At 40.1% G+C, this 24,957-nt stretch overlaps 1 protein-coding gene across 7 annotated transcripts in view; it reads left to right on the forward strand.

Annotated features, from left to right (window-relative positions):
• The first annotated feature begins 4,755 nt into the window (after nt 1-4,755).
• pnisr (PNN-interacting serine/arginine-rich protein) overlaps nt 4,756-24,957 on the forward strand; it is a 37,509-nt gene continuing 17,307 nt past the window's right edge. For 2 of the 7 annotated variants that reach the window (XR_009445679.1, XM_059645347.1), the window contains exons 1-5: nt 5,506-5,750; nt 13,907-14,026; nt 15,410-15,595; nt 17,557-17,789; nt 22,239-22,380. Coding sequence is in view for 5 of the 7 variants with exons in the window: in XM_059645347.1 (XP_059501330.1) it covers nt 13,939-14,026; nt 15,410-15,595; nt 17,557-17,789; nt 22,239-22,380 (649 nt within the window). In the remaining 2 variants the exon portion in view is untranslated. Of the gene's footprint in view, nt 4,949-5,502; nt 5,751-13,906; nt 14,027-15,409; nt 15,596-17,556; nt 17,790-22,238; nt 22,381-24,957 lie in introns of those variants that run through there. The other 5 variants (XM_048530374.1, XM_048530375.2, XR_009445680.1 and 2 more) reach the window with 5 other exon arrangements.

Genomic DNA, 24,957 nt, shown 5'->3' on the forward strand with positions numbered 1-24,957 from the left:
GACAATCTAGATTTCACCACTAGAGATGCTGGGACCCTGCCACCTTTCCAACATAGTATTCCTCTTTGCACAAGAATGGATTTGAGATTCTGAAAGAGTCCTGCAGGTTTGTTGAAATGTCTACATTCAAGACTGGCAAGCACAGGACTGCCAAGATTAACATGGTTGGTATTGACCCATTCGCTTCAAAGTAATACGAAGTTTTCTGCCCATCTACCAAGAACATTTATCTCCCCAAAGTCCAAGTAAATAATTATCAGTTGATTGGAATTACCAATGGCTATTTCTCTCTGATGACAGACAATGATAAGGTAAGCAAATCTGAAAATAGCAAAATATGATCTGGGAAAGGAAATACTGCACAGATTCAATGCCGGTGAAGATAGATTGCTAATTGCGCTGAATGTAAGGAATGAAGAGGCTGTGGTTGGCATCAAGCCAATGACCAACAGTAAAGATCAAGAAACTAGACCTCACTATTCATTTTTAAACTTTGGATCTGAGTTAGATTAATTATCATCAAAGTAATAATCTTTACACCACACCCTAATATCCTTAATTTTTTTATTTCCAAATGACACCAAACCATACCTGACTTTGCTGCCCAATCAGCTGGCCAGTTGTTGCTGCAAACTAATTGGCTTTATACTAAACCATCGGTGTTGGTGCTCCCAAATAAAAGTATAGTGATGTTTAAAAAAAGTGAAAATGTCTTTTGCTAAAGGACACTATTAATTCAGATACTTCTATTATGACAAGTAATGATAATTTAAAAGTCAACATCATCGTGACATTTAAAAATATGTAAATTCCTGATATAAATAAAATTCATTTTGCCATAGTGAAATCTGAACCTGTTTTCATATAACCTGTGCCTATGGATTGCTACTTCACTGCAATTACTGCTAGGCAACCATTGCCTCCCAAATATATATTGTGTGTAGATGGAATGTAAATTTGATATTGAATCACGTGTATCATATTTATTATTTAAATGGCCTTTGGATTAGAAATTTATAGCTTCTTGCCACCCCTACTGATAATGAAGTCTACTTTGCACTCAGTGAAGCAGATGTCTAGGTGACACTCCAAACAACTGTATGGTACAGGCACATAAATTGTATTTTTCCCTACACCAATGAATTAGAGTTGCAATTTCCAATTGGTTGGCAAACCACTACTCCATCAGAACCACTTCCTTATAAAAGAGAGGCGACTTGAATCAAACCAAAAGAAAATAATTATCAGGTTCCAATGATAACATTGGCATAAGACATTTAGTGAGTCTGCATGTTGGTATTCATCTGAGCTCAAAAATAATAATGTAGAGAAATACTGACAACTATCCTGAGTTAAAATTTATTGGGATAAAAACTCCCCCTCATCGTACAATGTGGTAATGAGAACCACAATGCATTCATTTTCTCCAGTCCGACTGAAACAACTGGGACCCAATTAAATGAAAAGGGCCATTAGCTTAAATCTATCATGTGATCAAACCTCGAGAAAGCAATCAGTTGGATTTGGTGACCCATGTCTGGATACCTGTGAAAGGATGGAAAGGGAGCGTGAGTTACAAGCCAAAAGATAAAGTGATGAAAGCAACTTGGTGAATTCCACTGAAGGGAAAGTTTTTGTTTTCTATTCATTTCGAATTCTGGACAATGCTGGCCAGGGTAGGATTCATCACCCAGCCCTAATTGCCCTCAAGAAGGTGACAGTCAACCACCTTGTGCTGCCGTTATCCAAGGGATTTAAGTACACTCATAGTGCTGTCATGAAGGATAATCCAGCAACTTCACGGAGCAATGGTTAGATTTTCTCTTGATGGAGACGGTCATTATTTGGTATTTTTATTGTGCCAATATTTCATGTCATTTATTAATCCAAGCGTGGATATTGTCCAGGCCTTGTCATATATGGATACAGAATGTTCAGGTATCTGACAAGTCTTGAAAGTTGCTGAACATTGTGAAATTATCCACACTTTAACATCAGCACTTCTGATCTCATAGTGGAATGACGGTCATTGTTGAGGCAGTTGAAGATAGCTGAGCCTCAGACCATAAAGTGTAGGAGACAGCAGAAGTCAGCCATTGAGTCTGCTTTGGGATTTAATGAGACCATGATGAATCTGCTGAGCCTCAGCTCTACTTTCCTGCATTTTCCCCATTACACTTGTTTCTGTTACTGATTAAATATCTATCTCAGCTTTTAATATACTGAACAATGGTAAAGAATTCCACTGATTGATTCTTTAACCTCTAATAGAAGAAATTCCTTCTCATCACTGTCCCAAATGTGCAACCCTTTATTCTGAGATTATGTCCTCTGGTCACAGGCTCTCCTACAATTAGAAATAACCTTGCTGCATTTACCTTGACAAGTCCTCAAAGAATTTGAGGTACTCTCTTGGGTCGAAGATGACTGCCCTCCAATAGCAATAACCCTCTTCCTTTGTTTTAGGCATGGCTCTAACTTTTCCTCCTGATTCACATTGCTCTGGTTCCTTGTTGCCACATTTGCTCAATCGCTTCCTCACCTACGGAGTTCAACTCCTTTGTCCGTGTTGGAGACAGGTTGAGATCAGAAGCTGAGTGGCCAAGGAGGAAGCCAAAATAAACATCTGTTATAAGTTATTGTCGACCAGCAATTCGTGATGAGTGAGAGTAGAGTGATGAGGTGGGGAAATGAAAACTGAAAGTGCTTGGGAAATTCAAGCACTAAGCTTGCAAAATCTGTGGAGCAATAACTGGACGTGAGTTTGCTCGCTGAGCTGGAAGGTTAGTTTTCAGACGTTTCGTCACCATTCTAGGTAACATCATCAGTGAGCCTCCGACGAAGCGCTGGTGTTATGTCCCGCTTTCTATTTATCTGTTTAGGTTTATGCAGAAATAGAAAGCGGGACATAACACCAGCGCTTCGTCGGAGGCTCACTGATGATGTTACCTAGAATGGTGATGAAACGTCTGAAAACGAACCTTCCAGCTCAGCGAGCAAACTCACATCCAGAACCTCAACCTGAGCTACAAATCTTCTCAAAACTAGCTAGCAATAACTGAGCTTAACATTTTGAGTCCAATATGAATCTTTTTTGGAACTGAAAAGTGGTGAAAATGGGATGTAATTTATGCTGTTGAAATAGAGGTGAAGGGCAAGTGGAATAAAAGGGATGGTCAGGGAAAGGTTGAAAGACAAGGGAGATTATAAATCAAAGGTATCATTGAACAAAACACAATCCAAGTAGTCCATTTCCAAAGAATGATACTGGACTTGAAATGCTAACTCTGTTTCTCCTTCTACAGTTGCTGTCAGACCTGCTCAGTTTCTCCAGCACTTTTTGTTTTTGTTACAAACTGAGTGGCTGTTGTTGCAGTGAACAAACAAATCACTGATCTAAATCAAGTGTATTAGCAGAATAAAGATCAGCTCTGACTGAAAGCAAAAACATGAAAACAAGCTACACTGTGGAGAAACAAAATAACAAAATGGGCTGAAAAATTCATGATCTGAATGTGCTGAACTCAGTGTTGAGTCTAGAAAGCTATAAAATGCCTAAGTGGAATATGAAGTTCTCTTTATCCAGCCTATCACAGGCATCATTGGAACACTGCAGCATGCCTCCAACAAAAGGCAAGAACTGAAACGTTAAGGTCGTGCTTACAGCCTGAGTGAAGTGAACCAGCAAAATGATCACCCAGCCTTCATTTGGTCTCTCAAATGATTCACTGACTAAAATGAGAGTTAAGGCAGGAACCCTCAAATCATTTAAGAAATATTTAGATAAAACACCATGATCGCTGTTTGATATTTGTATGGTGCCAATATTACATGCCATTTATAAGCCCAAGCATGGACACTATCCAGGCCTAGTTGCACATGTACACAAAATGTTCTCGTATCTGAGAAGTCTTGAAAAGCTTTGAGTCAAATGCTGGAAAATGGGATTTGAGTGGATTAATACATCACGACCAGTGATAGCGTTGATGACAGGAAGAGCCCAATGTTATTATACCATGCAGAGCACTCTTATCTTTGCCAGCAGCGGTTACAGTTGAACAGATTGACAGAAGTACGAACAAAAATGCTCCTTCTCTTGTGACTGAAATTATGCAAGGTGTATGAAATTGTGATCAGTGATAATGGGAACTGCAGATGCTGGAAAATGCGAGATTGCAAAGCATGGAGCTGGATGAACACAGCAGGCCAAGCAGCATCTCAGGAGCACAAAAGCTGACGTTTCGGGCCGAGACCCTTCATCAGAGAGGGGGGGGGGCGCTCTCTGATGAAGGGTCTAGGCCCGAGACGTCAGCTTATGTGCTCCTGAGATGTTGCTTGGCCTGCTGTGTTCACCCAGCCCTACACTTTGTTATGTTGTATGAAATTGTACTTTGTCAGGATATAGGTAATTGTGTTTGTTTGGTGGAAGGGGGGGGGGGGGGTGTGGCGGAGGTGCTGTATTTATGGCTGGAAACCACTCCTCCTGTTTACCGGGTGATATTTAGGTCTATCACCCTTCGCGGTACAGACATGCCCAGGCCCTACGTGGGGTGCAAACACGACCTAGCTCTTCAACCATGGGTTGGTGCAGAACACTCCAAACCTCACTCTATCACAGGGCGCGGTGTAGATCCCCCATGGTGTATCTGCACCCCCCCGCCCCGACCCCACCCCAGTACGGTACAGACCCACCCCCACCGTTTCTCCGGGTACGGGGTCTGCGTCCGTGGCGCGGGGGGCTCCTCGCACCAGCACAGGAGGGGCCCGGGTTTGTTTCCGGGTCAGGGGTGACGGCGCCATATTGTCGGGCTCGGAGCGAGCGGGCGGCCGGCCGGGAGCGGGAGGTGAGTGAGTGAGTGGTAATCCGGTGGAGGCCGGGGCGGGGTAGGGAAAGGAAGCTGGCAGCATGATCCCGAAGACCCGCGCTTTTTCCCGGGCGGGGTGCAAGGTGAGTGAGACACCGAGCCCGGTCTGCAGCCGCTGCTTTCACCCCGCAGGCTGCTGAATATGATGGCGGCGGTGGGCTTTTGGCCTGTTCTGTTCCCTGGGCACTGGGAGGGTGCCTGGACGTGACCCGGGTTCCCGATGCCGGTAATTAACCCCTTTCCATCCCGAGGGGTGGGGCAGCCAGGCCTTATTTCAGACTCGGTAGGGGAGCCGCCGGGGGGATCTGAGTTTGGCCTGGGCCTTTTCCCAGGGTAATGCAGATCCTGCTCGAAAAATGTCCGTTTGGTCTAAAAAAATAACTCGCCACCGCCTCCGTATCCATTCTGTGATGTTGGGCTAACCTCGTTGGAAATATAGTCAGACGTGTACCTGAAATTGAATAGTTTATTATTAAATGCAATTCCGTTACCTTACTACGGTTAAAATTAGTCTTTGCCTAAACGTAACACTTATTTCAACGATGCATCATGTTTGACGAGGAGATGATTATTTTACCACGAGGATTGTTAACAGTTTATGCAACAAATTGCCCTGTTTTTGGATAATCTGCTGTAGATAATCAGCGAGCCTATTCGTATCAGTAACAAAAGTGAGCTGTTGCTGCCTACACCATAAGACATAGGACTGGAAGTAAAGCCATTCGGCCCATCAAATCCACTCCGTCTTTTAAATCACGGCTGATGGGCATTTCGACACCACTTCCCAGCACTCTCCCCGTGGCCCTTGATTCCTTTTGAGATCAAGAATTTGTCGATCTCTGCCTTGAAGTCCTCCACTGCACTCTACGGCAATGAATTCCACATGTATGTTGCCATTTATATACATCGACTATTGAATTTTATCTTTTTTTTGTCAGTTCAAGTGTTTGATGGGTAGTAAATTATCATCTTTCGATGTCCCTGAATCAAGTTGTTTTCATGCTGTTGCTACAGTAGGCTAATCACATTAGCTTTGTTTTGCAGAGAATCTCAGCGATGAGGTACACACCTCTACTACCTCGTTTTAAAATGCACTTTTAAGTATAAGTTGAGTATGATTTCAGGTTTAGGTACCATCAAGTTTAAGGCAGACTGCTGGAGTTCAAGGAGCAGTTCTACCAGCACAACTGTTGTGTATTTTTCTATTTAAAATTACCCTGTCTGTAAAAGTGTTGACTTACAGGGTTATTTAGAGCTGTCTGGAAAGAATTCAAGGCTCTGGTTACCGGTTTCATTAACAGTTTGGCAGGTGTGTGTTATTCTGTTATCATCATAGGCGACAGACAGTGGTGACCCAATTCCATGCCATTTTAGTATCACCCTAATCTACAACGGCCTGCTTTACTCTTATTGTCATTCTCCATAAATTCCCAGTTTGCCATAAATCTATCTTTTGTCCGATCCTTGGTTTTTCACATCATACAAATAAAATCCTTGTACAATATATACTCCATTGGAGCTTCACTTCTGAAGGAAAAATAATTTCTGAAAAGTTTCTCTTCCTCCACTTTACCTGTCTGTTTGATTCTGCAACACCGACTAGGATTTCCATAAGCTAATGCAAATCAACAGTTCTAACATATGTCTTGTTCATTCCCATTAGTACACTTTGAAATCTATTCTTGAGCTATTCATTACCTTGGTGGAATCCAATATTATATCCAAAATTAGTGCCGAGTATCTCCTGAGATTGCAGTGGTGCAGGAAGTCAGTGTGACTCATATGGCCTTCCCAATGACAAATAAGAATTATCCACATTACAGTGGGCCAGGAGTCACTTGTAGGCCAGATCTGGAAAGAGCAGTACGTTTCCTTCACTAAAGTAGTTAGCGAACCAATTTGGTTTTTACAGTAATTGATGACTTTTTACAGTCATGCTGACAGTGGCTTTCCATTCAAGATTTTACTCTTTAAATTTAAGTTCCTCCAGCATTTGTCCTGGTATTTGAACCCATGTCCCTAGAGCAGTAGTCTTGGCCTCCGGATTACTATTCCAGTGACACTAGGAGTCTGCTATAATCTATCATTAATGTGAGCCTCAAACAGAAAAACCATTTTACATCAACTTCATATTGCCTTTGATTAGGCTGCATTACAACTATTTAAAGTGTTATTTTTCATTTCTTTTTAGAAATACTTGGTTTTTTTTTTGATGCAGGGCTATTGTTATTTGAAGGCTACTCTTTGTTAACAAGAAAGGAAGTACTTGAGTTCTGAAGAACTTCAGAACACTCCTGACTGAATGATGACAGTTTGATTACTTTTGTCCCCTCTTTGGACAATAGCTCGCAAAAACAAAAGTACGCTTAAATGTTTATAAACCAGGCATCATTGAGATGTAAACTCAGTAGAGATTACTGTTGCCACTGAGGTATGTTCCTTAATTTTGATAATTCTTTGAGTAACTCTGAAGTGCAGAAGCACTCTTCAGAATTATTAAATGGACCAAAAAATGATATCTTTAAATTTACACGACTGTAAAGCATTATCCAGCCTGATTCTAAAATGGATAAACGCAGCTCCGATTAACCTATGATTTGATTGTGTCTTATTGACAATGGCCATGTGGTCAGAATGTTACTTGTCCCGGGTTGGCCCAGGCTTGATTGTCCAGATCTTTTGCATTTGATCATGGACTGCTTTGGTATCTGAGGAATTAGAAATGGAATTGATGATTGTGCGTTCATTACTGAACATCCACACTTCTGACTTAACATTCATAATGTGGAAGCAAGCCATTCAGCTATAAAGTCCACACTGACTCTCAAAAGAGCATCCCACCCAGACCAATCCCCTTACACTTTCCCTGTTAGCCTGCATTTCCCATGGTCGACCCACCTGACCTGCACATCTTTGGACTGTGGAAGGAAACCAGACTCCTTGGAGGAAACCCACGCAGACATGGGGAGAATGTCTAAACTCCAAAAGACAGTCACCAAGGGTGAATTGAATCTGGCTCCCAGGTGAGGGAGCAGTGCTAACTACTGAGCCACCCTGCTGCCCTTATGACGGAGTAAAGGTCATTGAAGTAGCTGAAGATGGTTGGGCCGAGGCCACTACTCTGAGGAAGCCCTGTAGAGATGTCCTGGACCTGAGATGTTTGATCTCCAACAGCAACAACCATCTTGCTCTGTGCCAGTCTTGATTCCAACCAGTGGAGCGTTTGTCCCCCGAACCCATTGATTCTGGTTTTGCTAAGGCTCCTTGATGCTGCACTCAGTCGAATGTGGCCTTGATTTCAAGGACTGCCGCTCTCATCTCACCTCTGGAACTTGGTTTTTTTATCCATATTTGAACCTAGGCTATAATGAGATCAGGAACTGAGTGACCCTGGCAGAATCTAAACTAGATGTCAGTAAGCAGGCGATGTTTGATACTGCTGTTGATGACAAGTTTCCATCATTTTACTGATGATTGGGAGTAAACTGGGCAGTTATTGGCTGGGTTGGATTTGTCCTTTTTTTGTGTACAGGACATATTGGGACAATTTTCCACACTGGGTAGATGCCAATGTTGTAACTGTACTGGAAGAGCTTGGCTGGGGAGTGGCAGGTTCTGGAACACAGGTCTTGAGTGTATTGCTGGAATATTGTCAAGATGCATACCTTTGCAGTATTTAGTGCCCCCAACACTTTGTTGATATCAGGTGGATGGAGTTGGGTTGGTTGAAGATCGGCATCTGTGATACTGGGGAGCATTGGAAGAGCCCAAAACAGATCATCTGCTCAATACGTGTGGCTCGTGATTGCTGTGATTACGTGACTACTTGATTACCTTTGCACTGATGTGCTGGGCCCTTCCATCATCGAGGATGGGGATATTTGCGGAACCTACTCCTCCAGCAAGTTGTTTAATTGTCCACCATGCTCATGACTGATGTGGCATAGGGTGAAAAAAGTAGAGTTTGTGATGTAACCATGTGATCAGGAGCTCATCTGTGGCTCAAATATGATCTGTGAGTTGCAAACAGACTGGCTTAGTTTAATTTTGGACTGTGGAAGGAAACCAGACTAGGGGTTGGCAAGGCTAGCGTTTTGTTGTTCTTTCCTAATTGCTTTTGAGCCAAGATGTTACCGAGCCATTGCAAAGGGCAATTACTAGTCAACCATATTGCTGTGGACTCAGCGTTGGATGTAGGTCAGACCAAGTAAGGATCAGGGAAAGGTTGAAGTTTGCTAGCCATCACTTGAAGTTTGGCACCAGAACTTACTGAAAGTTCTGGTCTTAGAAGTTCAGGCTTGCAATAGATACGTTTATGAGAGGTGTGGAAGAAAATTTTCACCTTCGTCGAAAGATCAATGATTAGGTGGGGAATAGATTTAAGATAAGGTACAGAGGTTTAAACAAGATGAGAGGAAAACCTTTTTCACTCAGGGTGGTAGAAATTTGGAACTCACTGCCGAGTAAACTGGTAGAGTCAGAAACCCTCATAACATTTAAAAAGTATTTAGATGTACACTTAGGGTGCCAAGTCAAACAAGACTTTAGTGAAGTGTTGGCAAATGGGATTAAAATAGTTAGGCTGTTGTGTTTGACTGGTGCAAACATGAATGGCCGAAGGGCCTTTTTCTGTGCTGTAAACCTATGTGATTGTAAGGAGTGGCAGAACAGGCTGAAGGGGCTGTATGAGCTACTAATTTTTATTAAGTTATTGTGAAACAGACCACCAGAATAATTTGTGTAAATATTAATCTTGCATTTACTTCTGAGAATATCCTAAAGTATGTTGCAACCAGTGAATTATTTCTGAATTTCAGGAACTATTGCTTTAGAATTAAGTTATAGAATGTAATTGTATTCAGCTTAATTAAAGGAGAGTAAATGTGTATTTGTAGTAAAGTTGAATAAGCATATGATCAGCTGAGTTTTTTTTCTTCACGAGATATGTTTGTAACAGATTTATTTTAGATTTTGTATGCGAGACACAGTAGGGAGTAAATAATGATGTATTTCTTGCAACTAAACAAAGAGAATGATGGAATGAGAACCAGTCATTTAGGACTGTTCAGTTTTAAGACTGTTCCCTCAGCTGATTGTGTGCAGTTTAAAACATTAACCTTTGCTACTTGATTTAATTTATAGCAAATTGTGCCAACTTTGACTTTTATTCCCAAGTGAAAGCAAACTCCGTTATGCATCTTTCAGTGATAAAAATGATGTTGATTTTTGCTTCCTTCTGAAGACGTGGAAGAAATCAGAGTGTAATCCCCAAGTTGCTATTCAAAACTCCAGTACATGTAATAAAAATGGGACTTGACTTATTCACCTAATGTAAAGCTATACCCTTATGCTGTGCTGAATGACAAAGGTCGATGACAAATTGTCCCATTGCTCTGAAAAAGTAGTGGCTTTGTCTTCACTTGAACATCTTATTACCTACCCAAAAAATCTGCAATATCCTAGTACATGCTTGGCTGACATATTTCCTTTGCAAATTGTTAATTGTAACAACATCATAGTTATGCCTAGAATCTGTTCCCGATCTTCACCTCTTGGTTAAAACGTTTCAAATTCTTAGTCTTTCTTGCAGTTTTCCCATCTTTAAAGTATACACCTTGTCATGAACTGAAATCACAAGTTAGGTGGCCTTCTTGAATCTTCATAATCTATTCCCTATGATTAAGTTGGTGTCCAGGATAATGTCTTTCCACCAAGTCTTCTCTTGTGGTGTTACAATTCTGAGATCAGTACCCAGAAAATGTTTTGCCATCCTCTTTTCAATCCTAGCACCAACCTTAATGCAGATAGGATGTCCAAGTTTGAGTATGATATTCTAAATATGACCTTGTTGTTTGTCAATGACCTTGCAATTTCTTTTCCATTTATAGCATATTTGCATTAAATAATCTCATTGATTAGTTCAAATCAGGATTTCATTGTTGAAATCAAGAAATTTTACACTAGAAAAATAGCATCTCTATTTTTGATATGGAAGAAATGATTAGTTGTCTTGGAACTAGGGGTTGGCAAGGCTAGCGTTTTGTTGTTCTTTCCTAATTGCTTTTGAGCCAAGATGTTACCGAGCCATTGCAAAGGGCAATTACTAGTCAACCATATTGCTGTGGACTCAGCGTTGGATGTAGGTCAGACCAAGTAAGGATCAAAGAGTTCCTTCCCTTAAGGATATTTTCAGACATATGTGTTTTGCAACGCTGAGAGTAGTTTTATGTTCCAACTTTATTAGTTGAATTCAAATTCCATCAGCTGCTGTGATGGGTTTTAAATTCCCTTGTCTCCGTAACATGCTAGTCCAGTGACTATTACGCTCCTTACTAACTCCTCCATTATTAACAAAACTACTGCAGGATGTTGGCTGATAAATTAATCTTCGAAGCCTCAAAATCCAGGCTGCTGTTCAATTTATCTCTAACAAATTCCCTGTTAGAATTGGTTGGTTGATTTGTTGGAATGTTCCCATAATAGTAATATGAACCAAACCAAAATCTCAACGTTGTCTGTGACCCAGCTGAATTTCCAGTCTTTGTCCTTGATTTCTTTACTCTTTGTCATGATGATTATACCATCTTTCCAATGTCTTCTCAACTAAGTGCAACTACCCTCACTTCATCTGTCTTAACTGTTTATAGCTAGGTTGTCCAAGAAATTTGCTTCTCTCTTAGCCACGGTTGCTTTTCTAGAGCTTTCCAAGGATATATCCACTTCTTTTATCCCTTTTTGAAATAATCAATTACAAATAGATCATCTTGCATACATGTATTTTTGAAACTTAGCTGTATCCCTCTGTGGCTTGTCAAATATCCAATCTTAGATTAATTTCAAATTTCTATAGCTAAATATTTGAAATAATTTGTTTAACCCTGACTCGGAATTTATGTCCGTACCATTAACTGGATACTGATTCTCAGTAAATAGCATATATGCTGAATCAGATTGCTTATTGCCTCAATGCCTGATTAGGCATTGAACAGCCCCTTGGCTCTTCTCCGTACAGAAACCATCTAATTAGGTCAGGGAAATTTCTCCAAACCTCCCCTGTCCTCAACACTGGTGCCCCACACGATTGTGTACTCAGCCCCTTCTGTACTCCTTATACACTCACGACTGTGTGGCCAAATCCATTTACAAATTTGCTGATGACACCACTGTAATGAGTCAGATCTTGATGAGACAGGGTACAAGAAAGTAAGAGTTTTTAGTGGCATTGTGCAAAGACAGTAATCTTGCCCTCAATGTCAGCAAAACAAAGGAGCTGGTCATTGATTCCAGGAAGCAGAGTGGAGTTGTTTGAGAGCTTCATGCTCCAAGGAGTAAAGATCACACCGTTTTGGTCCATCTGCGTTGATACTATGGTTAAGAAAGCGTACCAATGTCTTTACTTCATCGGAAGGCTAAGGAAATTCAGGTGTCCACAATGACTCTTAGCAATTTTTATAGATGCGTCGTAGAAAGTATCCTGTCCAGATGCATTACGGCTTGGTATGGCGATTGCTTTACACATTACTGCAAAAAATTAGTTGTGAATGCGCCCAGTCCATCATGCAAATCCATTGGCTTGTTGTGTACTTCCTGCTTCCTCACAAAAGAAGCCAACATAATCAAAGACCCCTCGCACCCAGTTATACACTTGTCCACCCTCTTCTAGCAGGTCTGAGATACAAAATTTTGAAAACAGGTACCAACGGATTCAGGAAAAGCTTCTTCTCCGCTGTTATCAGAATTTTGACCGGACTTCACCTGTAATGGAGTTGATCGTTCTCTGCACCTTATCTGTAGCTGTAACAGTGTATTCTGATGTATTCACATACTTATATGATTTGCCTAGAATGCTCGCGAAACCACTTTTCCATTGTATCCTGGTACATGTGACAGTAATAAAGCAAGTCAAATTTTCAAGCTTTTATCATCTCCAACGTGAGTCATGGCATGGCTTCAATTTACACTCTCTGAAGTTCAATACACAGTTACGCCTGCCAGTTTCCAATCTGCGCCATATCCTACCAGCCTCGTGGTTGCTGACCATTATTGGTCTCCAGATCTCCGAAGCCATGAACTCCAAATTTTCACCCCTTTGTTTAAATCTCTCTGTGATCTTGCAATCCCTATTATAAACATATAACAGTACAGCCCAGGAACAAACCTTTCGGTCCACTGTTTCCACACTGATTATGGTGCTATTTGAAACTAATCCCATCTGCCCACACATGGTCCCTATCCCTCTGTTCTCTGCCTTTTCATGCATCTGTCTAAATGCATCTTAAATGTTGCCATTGTCCTTGCTTCTGCCACCTCTGACAGCATTTTCCAGACACCTACCACCCATTGGTTTGAAACAAAATTGCCCCGCCTATCTCCTTTAAGCTTCTCCCCTCTCCTTAAATCTATGCTCCATAGCATTTGACATTTCCATGCTGGGGAAGAAAATCTGTTTACCCATCATATCCGTGCCTCTCATAATTTTATATACTTCTGTCAGGTTGCTCCTTAGTTTTTACCATAGCATCAGAAACTTGAGTTTTTGTAACGTTTGCCAAGATTGTGATATGCTCAGTTCTTGTCCTTCAGTTTAAGATTTTTTTTTTGTATTCCCTCTTGATCACCATATCATGTGGCAGTGTCTCTTGTGCCAGAGGCTGCATCTTTAAAAGTATTCCTACACCCACTCCATCGATTAACTTTCCCATTCTCCTTTTAAGTCAATCTCCTATATTCAAACTTTTGACCACCCCTTCAAATATGTCCTCGTTTGATTTCAATTGCATTGTTTTGACCTGTACTTCTGAAAGTTGGTTTTCTTGATATTTTCAACATTTAAGGCTAATTTTAAAATAAAAGTTTACTGCTGCTGCACAATACTTCATTTGTTTATTCTTCACAGGTGCCTCTTGTCAAAGCGTTCGACAATGACACAAAGCACTAACTGACTTATTTACATTGCACTTTATAAGCTAACCTCTTATACAGTTACTCGTTTGTCCAGGCGTTTTGGAAGAAATATTACAATCGCAATTTTCTGTGTATAGATTTTTGAACATTTGCAACTCAGAAGTCAGTGATGTGGGATCAAGGTGGTCAACCTTGGCAGCAATGGCCTTTAAGCCAACAACAGTGGATGCAGTCATTTCAGCAGCAACAAGATCCAAGTAAGTTCCCATTAATGAAATGAACACAGTATTTGTAATTAACTTTTTTAAAAAAAGTCGACAGACAGTAACTGATTTATTTGAGCATTACTAAAATCAAATAAATTTTAAACATATGCTTTAAAGTTCTGCCAGTAGTATAATTTGCCACCTGTTGCAAGGCAGTGGTTCAGCATTCTTTCATGACAACATCTTCACGACAGCAATGACAGGATCCCAATCTTAACAATTCCTTCTGAACTGAAAATACATAGTTTACCAAATGTGATAAATATTGAATTACATTTTTTTTTAGAAAATCGCCCCTTCACTGTGGGTAATTCTGTAAATGTAAAGACTTAATACTCATCTCCAATTGCCCTTGGGAAAATAGCATTGAGCCGTCAGCTTGAATATAACTGTGAATCGTGGACCAGTGGTGATTTGTGTACTTGTCTGGAATGCAAGTCAGTGACATGTGGATCTGACAGGCAAGGCCATATGAGTAACCAGGTCAGAAACCTCACCATCACCGCCCACTGCCATCTCATAACCAGGCAGGCTTCTGCATATTTATCACAAGTCATCCTAAGCTCAAGCAGAAATGATGTTTCATAAGCAAAATTTAAGTTACTGTTATTCTGTTTGATTAATATAGCTGTAAGATAAGTATGGATTTCTCAAGAAGATCCCTCTAATAATGTGATGTGAAAAAACAGTAAAACATGTTCCTAATATGGAAATGTCTTTCCTTTTGTCTTTGTATGAATTAATAAGTTGTGTGCCTAATTAAAAAAAAGACAAGAATTTATTAGAATTAGTAAGAAAAGAAGAATTTAGTTTCCAAAAATTATCATTAATTCCAATGAGTTCAATGCGGGAGCATGCTAAAGCAGCTGAGGTAGAAGCAGTAGGTGGTCTGCAGTGTCTTTTACCTTGAGTAAGTGGTGTACTGGTGGAAAATACTTTAAGACTATTGTGTTTGGCCCTTTCATATGGTAGGTAAAGAGATATCCAGGTTCCTGTGGACCTGGAATAATATGTAGGCCACATAGGCTAGGGCTAAGAAGATTTCCTTTCAAATGGATTGCGGTGAACCGGACGGCTTAATTTCAACAGCAGTTCAGTGCACTAATTTTATGGACACCATTTGAATACCTGCTTTTTATTTCTGATTTATTTCCAATTAATGTAATTAATTTCCCCACCTTTCTTGGTGGATTTTGAACTCATGGCTCTGTTTCATCAGCGTAAGCACTGGGATTTCTAAACATTTAATGCAACCACAATACCACTCTCACCATGGATTATGATCTTACACATGAAACATCCTGTATACCAATGTGGCATTCCAAGTATAATGAATGTCTTGACTTGTCTTTGGATTTAAAACTTTTTTTACAGGTCAGATTGACTGGGCAGCATTAGCACAGGCATGGATTGCACAACGAGAGGCCTCCGAGGAATCCGTAACAACTCAACAGCCAGTCATAATACCCAATGGACAGGCAGTACATAACATTGAAAATAATCAAGACAATCATGGAAATTTTCCAGGAGATCCTAATTTCAACAGAATGTGGGAACAGGGTTTGTATTTATCACTCTGGAGTCAGTTGGATATGTAATTGCAAATAGGGGTGATTGTAGAATGTTGTCCACTGATGTTGATATAAATAGATTATCTTGTTTTTTCCAGTTGTCTCAATTTAAATATTGATGTAGTGTGCCCCCAGTAAAATGCTATTTTATGTACCAATGAATCAAACTACATTTGTTTCTGTAAATAGAATCAGGAAAAAATATGCAATGAGAATAAGCAGGTTGCACTCGAGCCATTTCCCCAGACCATTTACTGTCTGTACGTTTTTGTGGATTTTAAACCCATTTATACTGAAAGATTCTACGGATTTCTTTCGTTCTTTTACTGTCAGTGATCGTTCAAGACAAACTTCCAAAATGTATCTAACTCTGCCTTTTCCCATTATTTATCATAGATATCTACCTTATGTGGTAGATTCTCTGATAATCTGGTTCCAGCAGGCCTGTGTCCGTCATGTGTTATAAGCCAACTTGCAAAAGTCAGTCTAGTTCCTAGTTAGATATTCATCCAAATTTTTTTCCAAGATGGATCTGAGGCTCTATGAAGGATATTGTGGTGAAATCCTGGGACTGTAGGGAAACAGTAAGAAATTGTCGCAAAAACTATGTTTATTGTGAAGAAATAGACAAACTATCATGAGTAATTAAATGGATATTATTTTATAACTGTATTGTTTTATTATAGATTAAATAACTTGGAGGTTCATTGATAAGTTATTTTACACCTCCATAACCCTTGGCCATGAAAGATAGACCTACTTTGAGGGGGTAGGTGGGCAGTATTCAAAGTTACAAAGATTTTCACCTACATATTGTTTTGTCATAATTACTTGTTAGCCTAATGAATAGTATTTTGAACTTTTTTATACATCTTGCTCATTCTTATCAAGTTCTTTTTGCCCTTCCTGCTTTGGAGTTCTGTCTTTGTGAGCACTCTAAGTATTAGCCTACTGCCACTGTCTAGCCATCCTAAACAGTTTCCAGTTGTAAGAAGTTTAAATTTTTAAATGTTTGTGATCTGTCTCCGCCACGTATCCAGCCTAAAAGTAGAAACAATTCACAATCATTTTATCTTTGACCATCAACATGACCTCTCATAGCACTTTCTAAGGCAGATGTATGAAAGTTTTATATTGTGCAGACCAGGCACCAGGCAAACACATTTTTTTGCAAATTATAAGTTCACGATTCCTTGGTTGTTCATAAAAATTGCAGCAGATAGAGAAAAAGTAAAATGATTTTTTATTCAAAAGAAAAAGACACCATGTCTCAATGTGAATTTAAGGCTATAACAAAGCATCGTATAGAGGATTGTACTGGTGAGCCGTTAACTATTAATAATTCCAAATCAATATTCAGGTTGAAATTAAAAGTAACAAGGTTTTGGAGTAGATCTGTAGCTCGGGTTGTGGGTGTTGAGGTTGGTTGGGTCACTGAGCTGGTTTGTTGTTCCGCAGATGTTTCGTTACCGTGCTTGGTAACATCCTCAGCGCAGCCTCTGATGAAGCGTCGATGTGTTTTCCTGCCTGGTTTTTAAACTCTGGGGTCCATTGTGATGGATTGCCTCACTTGCGGGTTTCCTCCATAGTGGAACATATATGGGTGTGAGTTCCTGGAAGCATGGCACTCCACGAAGCATGCTATTAATAAATGCATTGAACGCGGCCCCATATACATTCCACTACAGAGGAAACCCGCAAGTGAGGCAATCCATCGCAACGGACCCCCAGAGTTTAAAAACCTGGCGAGGAAACACACCAACGTTTCATCTGAGACTGCACTGAGTATGTTACCAAGCACGGTAACGAAACGTCTGCAGAACAACAAACCAGCTCGGCAAGCCAACCAACTTAAAAGTAACAAAAGTATGAAACACAGTTAGCTTTTTAGGTCCATCTTGAAGGTTTTCAAAATTATTTATACTGAATTTTAGTTTGTGTACTTACTAGATTGGGGAATGCAACACCATAGACCACCACCCCCACCACCAGACCAGCAGCAGTGGATACCAACCCCAGCTCCCATGGACATAGTCCCTCCATCAGAGGACAGTAGCCAGGACAGTGGTGAGTTTGCACCAGACTCTAGACGTATGTTCAATCAAGTCAATAACAACAATTTTGGAGGAGCACCAGAAAACTTTGGAATGGGATCTGTGCCGGTCAGCCAATTTGATTATCAGGTAACTTTGTTCAATGCAGTTTTGTTTTTGGTGTCTATTTTGTAAACACTTCTTTTGCAGCTACAAGAACGCTGCATTATATTAAAGGGAGCATTAAAGATCGCAGGAAATTTAATTTTCGATGAGTGCTTTCTGATAATTAGCTTCAAAGGTAGGGCATGTCTCTGGAAGATAATGAAGACCTTCATCCCCTGCATCGCTTAATTGTCTTCTAGTTTGCTATGTACTTTAGGGTTTTTCTTGCTTTTTTTGGTGTAAAATTGACAGAAGCATTTATTACATTAACTATTACATTAAAATGACTAATTCTTCCCCGTAGTTTATGAAAATACTTATGCCCTCTATTTCAGTATTCAGTGTGACATTTGGAGCAGGAAGGACTTTTTGGGGTGTGTTCAACAATGACAACTCCCTTGACTATATCCTTTTCTATCAGCTTCCTCAGGGTCTGATTTTATTGTTGTCTTTTAAGTTCTAGCAGATATCTCCCCAGATATCAAAAGCAGTTTTTAAAAAAAAAAAATTCTTCCAAGGCAGTGCCCTTTCTCTCATCTCAACCAATGTGATTTTGCTCGGAGACTTGCATTAACTCTGTTGCTCCAAGAAGAAAATGGAGAGGGTGCATTTTGACTTAAAGGATGTTTGTGTGCTTTAATATTGATAAATAGCTAATGTGCCTCAGGAAGAAGTAGAAAAAAGGTAGAAATCTAGGCTTGTGCAAATTTGAGTTCTTTGCTATCTGGATATTGATCAGCATGTAACTTTTTCTTAGTCCTTTTGAGGAGCAATAAATATTTTGTTTGCGGATTTTAAGCCATGCGATAGAAATCAATTCAGTGATTTCAATTTGTGGCAAATAATCACCATGTACAAATTGATTAAGTTGTAAATGGCCAAATCACAAATAGGTCTTTGTTAAGGAAGTATTCCAAGCATGTATTTAAAACATTTTGTAGTAAGGAGCAGCTGACTCGCATGGGAAAGAGTAAGAACGTTTATCTGCACCACCGATTTAAGATATTTGAAAAAGCAAGAGGGAGAATAACATGTTTTTGTTTAAAACATTGTCTGGAATGTGCTGTCTGAAAGGATAGTTAAAGTAGGCTCATTAATGACTGACTAAATTGCACATATTCAGATTTTTCCTTTTAAGGTAGGGGGCTAAATTTGTAGCTCTTCAAAGAGCTAACACAGGCACCATTGGTGGAATTGGCTGTATGATTCTAAATATGACAACCCCGATCCCCAATCCTTTCAGGTTTGCAGGAGTACTATCAAACAAAATCTGACTGAGCCACAAGATAGTATCACATGAACCAAAGCTTGATCAAATGAGTGGGTTTTAAAGAGAGTCTTAAAAGAACAGAATGCAGGCCTGTTTCAGAAAAGATGTAGCTGAAGGCATAGCTGGCAGTGGTGGAGCAATTAAAGTCAAGAGATGTGCTAGAGTTGGAGGAGCAGAGATCCAGCGGGGTTCTAGGATTGGAGGCAGTGACAAAGATGGGGAGGGCCAAGGTCATGGCGGGATTTGAATACAAGGTTTAAAATGTAATTGGAGGCCCAGGATCTATATAAGTCAGTAAGTTCAAAAGTAATGGGTGAAATAACATGAGTTCAGGTATGAAATTTTGGATGATCTTGAGTTTCCGTAGGGTGGAAGATGGGGAGCCGAGTAGTGAAGTGTAGAGCTGGATGAACACGGCAGACCAAGCACCATCTTTGGAGCATGAAAGCTGACATTTTGGGCCTAGACCGTTCATCAGAAATTATCTCTATTATCTCTGGAGTAGTAAAGAGTAGTGTTACAAAAGGTATGGATGATGCTTTCAATAATATATACATGTAAGCAATTGAATTGGGAAATATTGCCAAGTAGGAAGTCAGTAAACTTAATGAAGGTGTAAATGTGGGTTGGAATCTCACGTTGCAAACAGATACAACACAATGTTTATGGCATATTTTGCCTCGTGGAATGATGGAGTTGGTGGCTAGGTGCAAAATTTATGGCTGGAGCCCAGGATCATTGTTTTAATCTTTCACCCGTTTAGTTGCAAGAGATTTCGCTCATCAAGAGCTGAATGCCAGACAAATAGCGTGGCAAGAGAGGGTGGGATAGTTGAGAAAAGTGGTGATGAGTTAGAACTCACTACAGGGGGTTCTGTTATAATGCATGTTCTGGCAACATCAATTGGTTAGAATGCAATTGATGAATAGGAGAATGCTGTTTCTAAAATGCGAACTTGTGTTGACTATAATGTGATTCCATTGAGTAGGTATCTTGCTGTCAGGCGCTCTTTGCCAGTGACACCTACAGTATACTTGCACAGTGTTGTCATTCCACGAGTCCCAGAGAAATTCTCCCTGTCAGCCTTCATTAAAACTAAAGATCAAGAAGCCAGCAGGTCTGTTACCAGGAAAAGTAGGGTGTGGGGGAGAGTGAAAAACAGCATATCTAACTTACCTTGAAAGGGCAAGCTGAGAGGCACAGGACTGGGGAGATGATGGCCTGATGGTATTATTGCTGGACTGTTAATCCAGAGACCTAGATAACATTCTGGGGGGCGGTTTGAATCCTGCCATGGGTGGAATTTGAATTCAATAAAATATCAATGCCAAAAGTATCAGAGTGTTCAGGGATGTATAGATTAGGTACGTTATAGGGGGATGGGTCTGAGTGGGATCCTGTGAGTGTCAGTGTGGACTTGTTGGGCCAAAGGGCCTGTTTCCACACTGTAGGGATTCTATGAAATTTGAAGTTAAGCATCTTACGATGACCATGAATCCATTGTCGATTTGTTGGAAAACCCATCTGCTTCACTAATGTCCTTTAGGGAACTAAACTGCCATCCTTACATCTGACCTACATGTGATTTCAGACCCACAACAATGTGATTGACTCTCAACTGCCCTGTGGGTAATTAGGGATGGGCAGTAAATGCTGCCTAGCCAGTCATGTCCTCATCCTGTTAATTAATAGAGGGGGGGGAAAAAACAGGAGGTTCCAACAGCCTGTTTAAGGAATTAGCTAGATTGGAATTGACTTGTGTTTCAACATGATTTTCCCCATCTTTGCTCCAAATCCCTCAATACCCTTGTGGTGATAAGGTTGCTGAAAGAGTCGGAGATGCTCTGGCAACGTGCGCATATGTAGAGGTCGCAGCCTGGAACAATGCTTAGTGGTGGTAGCGTCTCCGGTGTTCTTTCACACAGCTGACCAGAAATCTCTCCCCAGTCTTAACAGTCGACTACTGTAGTATTGGCAGTGTTGGAAGACTTTGCCAATTAGTATTTAGTCTTTTTAGTTACGTTGTGACTGCACCTTCCTTGGCCATTGAGTCACAAGTCAGGACTTTTACCTAGGTTGTCTTGCTTTCAAAGACTTGCATGTTTCACAACCTCAAGATCTTACAAAGAGCATGACAGCCACTGAAGTAGTTTTACAGTGCAGTCATTGTAGAAAAGACAGCAGCTAATTTCCACACAGCACTGTCCCACAAGCGACAATGTGATAATGACCAGACAGTCTATCATTGTGTCACTGACTAAGGGCTAAGTATTGATCAGGACACCTGGGTAATTGTCCTGCACATTTTGGAAATGGCTGCTGACAGTCGTGCTGTCCTTTTGCGTTATGCTTTTTTTGGCGGTCTGCGTTTAACCTCGGATTTGCCATTGGCCCAGTTATTTATGTCACACGATTTTCTGTAACAATGTTGTGCTGGAACACAACTATTGCATTATAGCAGAACCCCTGTATAATCAGTGTACGTGAGGGGCCTGATGTTGTGTATTAACTTGTTGAGCTTTATTAATTTAGCAGCTCTCCACTTGTGAGTCCCTGTCGTCTCAGATGCATTTTTCAGACTAAGTATAGTTTTATGTTCAGTGTCTAGAATTCACATTTGTCTTTTATGAGCCAACTTGGAGGTCATCCATATGCTGCTTTGTGTTAAAGTTCTGCAGAAGATTGTTTCGTCCAGAGTCTCAGCAAAACCTATTTTAATCTTTGGCGGATTTTGTTATTTTTTAACTATGGACTAAACTTGCACAGGTGTTGGAGTAGACTTCTGACCTAATTTCAACAGGTGTCTGCAATCATTAGTCTACCAGCTATTCTACTAAGTCAGAGCCTTGCAACGAACTTCCAGTTGGGTCATTTTTAGAGGCAGGATTGTGAATGACCAGTCAGCATTCCAATAGCTTTACAATTTGCTAAAACCAGTACTGCTGAAATGGTGGTGATAAAGTCCATCTGAGCTAACGCTAACCTTATTGCAGGATTGAGTTCTAGACCCCAGAAAACCTGGCATTGATTTTCTTCTTAATTGAGACATTTTCAGCACACTTTTTTAGGATTAGCTGTGTAAGACAAGATAGTAAGTACATTTAGTGGGAATATAAGATGTATTAAGAAGCTTGTGAGACAAATATGATATTTTATACTTGCAGCATGGAGCAGCCTTTGGTCCTCCCGGAGGATTTCATCCACCTTATTGGCAATCTGGGCCACCACCTAATCGTAGAGACAGGCCCTCTTATAGAGATCGCCCACGTTCACCAATAACAGTAAAACAAGACCCTCCTGCACTTGGTGAGTTGTATTTTCTGCCAGTTTGTATCTTTTATGTGATGCATTTGTCCTTTTTTTGATATCGGGATGAATATAGTAACTCATCCTTGTAGTTTCTATTGAAATTAGATAACAAATTATATATTCTATTTTTACAAACCTTCATTTTGGTCTGTTACAATTTTGTTGCACATCACTTATATATTAATATAGCAAACCCACTACAGAAAAATAAGAGTTGTGGGCTTGGTTATTTGTAGGTTATAATAATGGCGTTGTCTTGCCTGTTTCATCCCTGATTTATGCAATGTGACTGGATTGTGGGTGTTTTATCCTGGTAGCTTTTGGATCTTTTAACAGGCATAGTACAGTTCTGAAAAGCTTCTTGAATCCAGCTTAAGGCTTTTAAGTGACAAAGGCTTCTGGCAGAAGACATTGTTAGGGATATTGCAGCCATAAAAATTGCTTGTTGCTTTGGTATTTTTAACATTTTAAATGTGTTTATTATGTTATAAATCTTACTAATAGTATTAAATCGGTCAGTGTTGTGAAAAACCAGCATGGTAATAAAAATAACACTCCATTGGCCCCTTGCCATTGATAGCTGTGTTCTCATATTTTTACCTTTGTTGCGTTGCCATTTCATTGTTGGTGTGAAGTGTCCCTGATTTACGAATACACATTTATCCGTACAAATGTTAACCCATGCATGGTTTTAAAATTTAAAGACCCGACATACAACTATTTCATGTACTTATAAACAACTGCTTTCCATTTTTTCTGCGTTGTGTTCTGGCTTGTGAATGAACTGCAGAATGCAACCCATTCCCAACTGGACTAACTCCAATGTATATTCTTGACTTCCTCAGAAGTTGAAGACTTGAACTGATTAGGTCCAAGTCTAACACATCTTTGCTTAACAAGTGCATAGTAACCAAAATACATTGTCCTTTCAGAGTTATCAAAAGACCTCTCAGGATTGAAGATTAATTCTCAGTCTACTGAAACAGGAAACCCAAGGGGGAAAATGTGTCCATTTTCATTTACTTTGAACATTTTAGTTGATTAGTGTCAGGACCAAGGGAGACGACTTGAGCTGGCTTCCCTTGAAGTGAACTCTGACGCCACAACCAAGATTTTAAGTTCGTTTTGGCAGAACGCTATACCTCTGTCCAATTTAAAATGTCATTAATTATTACTGTAAGCCATAAGGAGCCAATCAATTTTTTTTTGCTAAAAGAATGAGCAAATGTACTACAAGCTAAATTGGAGAAAAATCATAAAGATGTGTCAAGCATACAGCTTTCATGCAGTCACTTGGGTGAACCTGACAGTGGAATAGTATAGACCCAGAATGATAAAGGAGGCTCTGACATTTGCTTGCATTGTTTAATTCAGTGATTGACTGGCCTGGTGTTGCTTGAAATAATTATATTTCTCAAGACTTTCATACATTTTTGTCGAGCTGTTGTCATATTTTGAAAATGGCTGGTCTTCCACAACATTTATTTAATTCCTATTGGATGCTAGAAGCCTGAAAAGTTTGTTTTTGTTGTATATAAGCAAAATTATTGAGTCCACTTCTGTGCACTGTTGTTTTTCTTTCACTGTCAATCACTTTTTTTTGATGGTCTCTCGAACTGACTCTGGCTCAGATAATGGCCACTTTTATTACTGATTAAAATTTGCTTTCAAAACACTATTCAGAATAAATATTAAATACCCGGAGGGTTTGGGTTATAAGGATACGTTGGGATTTTTTTTCTCTGAAGTGTTGGAGGTAGAGGGGTGAGTCCGTAGAGGTTTATAAAACCATGAGGGGCACAGACATGATGAATAGCAAAGGTCTTTTCCTGAGGGTGGGTGAATTCACAAATAGAGGGTGTATTTTTAGGATGAGAGGAGGAAGATTTAGAAGGGACCTGAGAGGCAATTTTTTTCACCTAGCGGATGGTTTGTGTGTGGAACGAACTGGCAAAGGAAGTGGTAGATGTAGGTATAATTACAACACTTAAAAGGCATTTGGATATCTACATGAACTGGAAAGTTTTAGAGGGATATAGGCCAAACACAGGCAAGTAGGACTAGCTTAGTCTGGGGAAACCTGGTCAGCATGGATTGACGAGTCAGTTCTGTGCTGTGTGACTGTAATGATTGTGCCCCACTCTGTCTTGCAGCAGGTACAAAGTTAGAAGGGAATAGCGTCCGGCACATAGCATGATAAAATGATGTACGGTTTATTGTACTGTGTTTGCCCCTGAGGTGTGCCAGTCTAATGAGACTGTGGTTGCTTAACAGCATGCTGAAGAAATTCAGCAGGTCTAACAGCATCTGTGTAGAGAAAAACAGAGTTAATTTTTGACTTCAGTGTAATTTGTTTGGATCTGAAGAGGATCCATTGGACTCTGTAAAATGTTTCTCTTTCCACAGATGCTCCAGGACTTGATGAGTTTCTTCAGCATTTTATATGTTTGATCTTAACTTGGTTGTCTGGCTAGTGTCTTTGATGCGGTCAGCCGTAGCGAGTGTTACATTATTGCAGCCTGCTGATCCTTGGTTAGTTAGTTTCATGGATGCCGCTTCTTTCTACTTTATGAT

This window comes from Stegostoma tigrinum, chromosome 4 (assembly GCF_030684315.1).
Source record: "Stegostoma tigrinum isolate sSteTig4 chromosome 4, sSteTig4.hap1, whole genome shotgun sequence".
NCBI classification, from domain to species: Eukaryota; Metazoa; Chordata; class Chondrichthyes; order Orectolobiformes; family Stegostomatidae; genus Stegostoma; species Stegostoma tigrinum.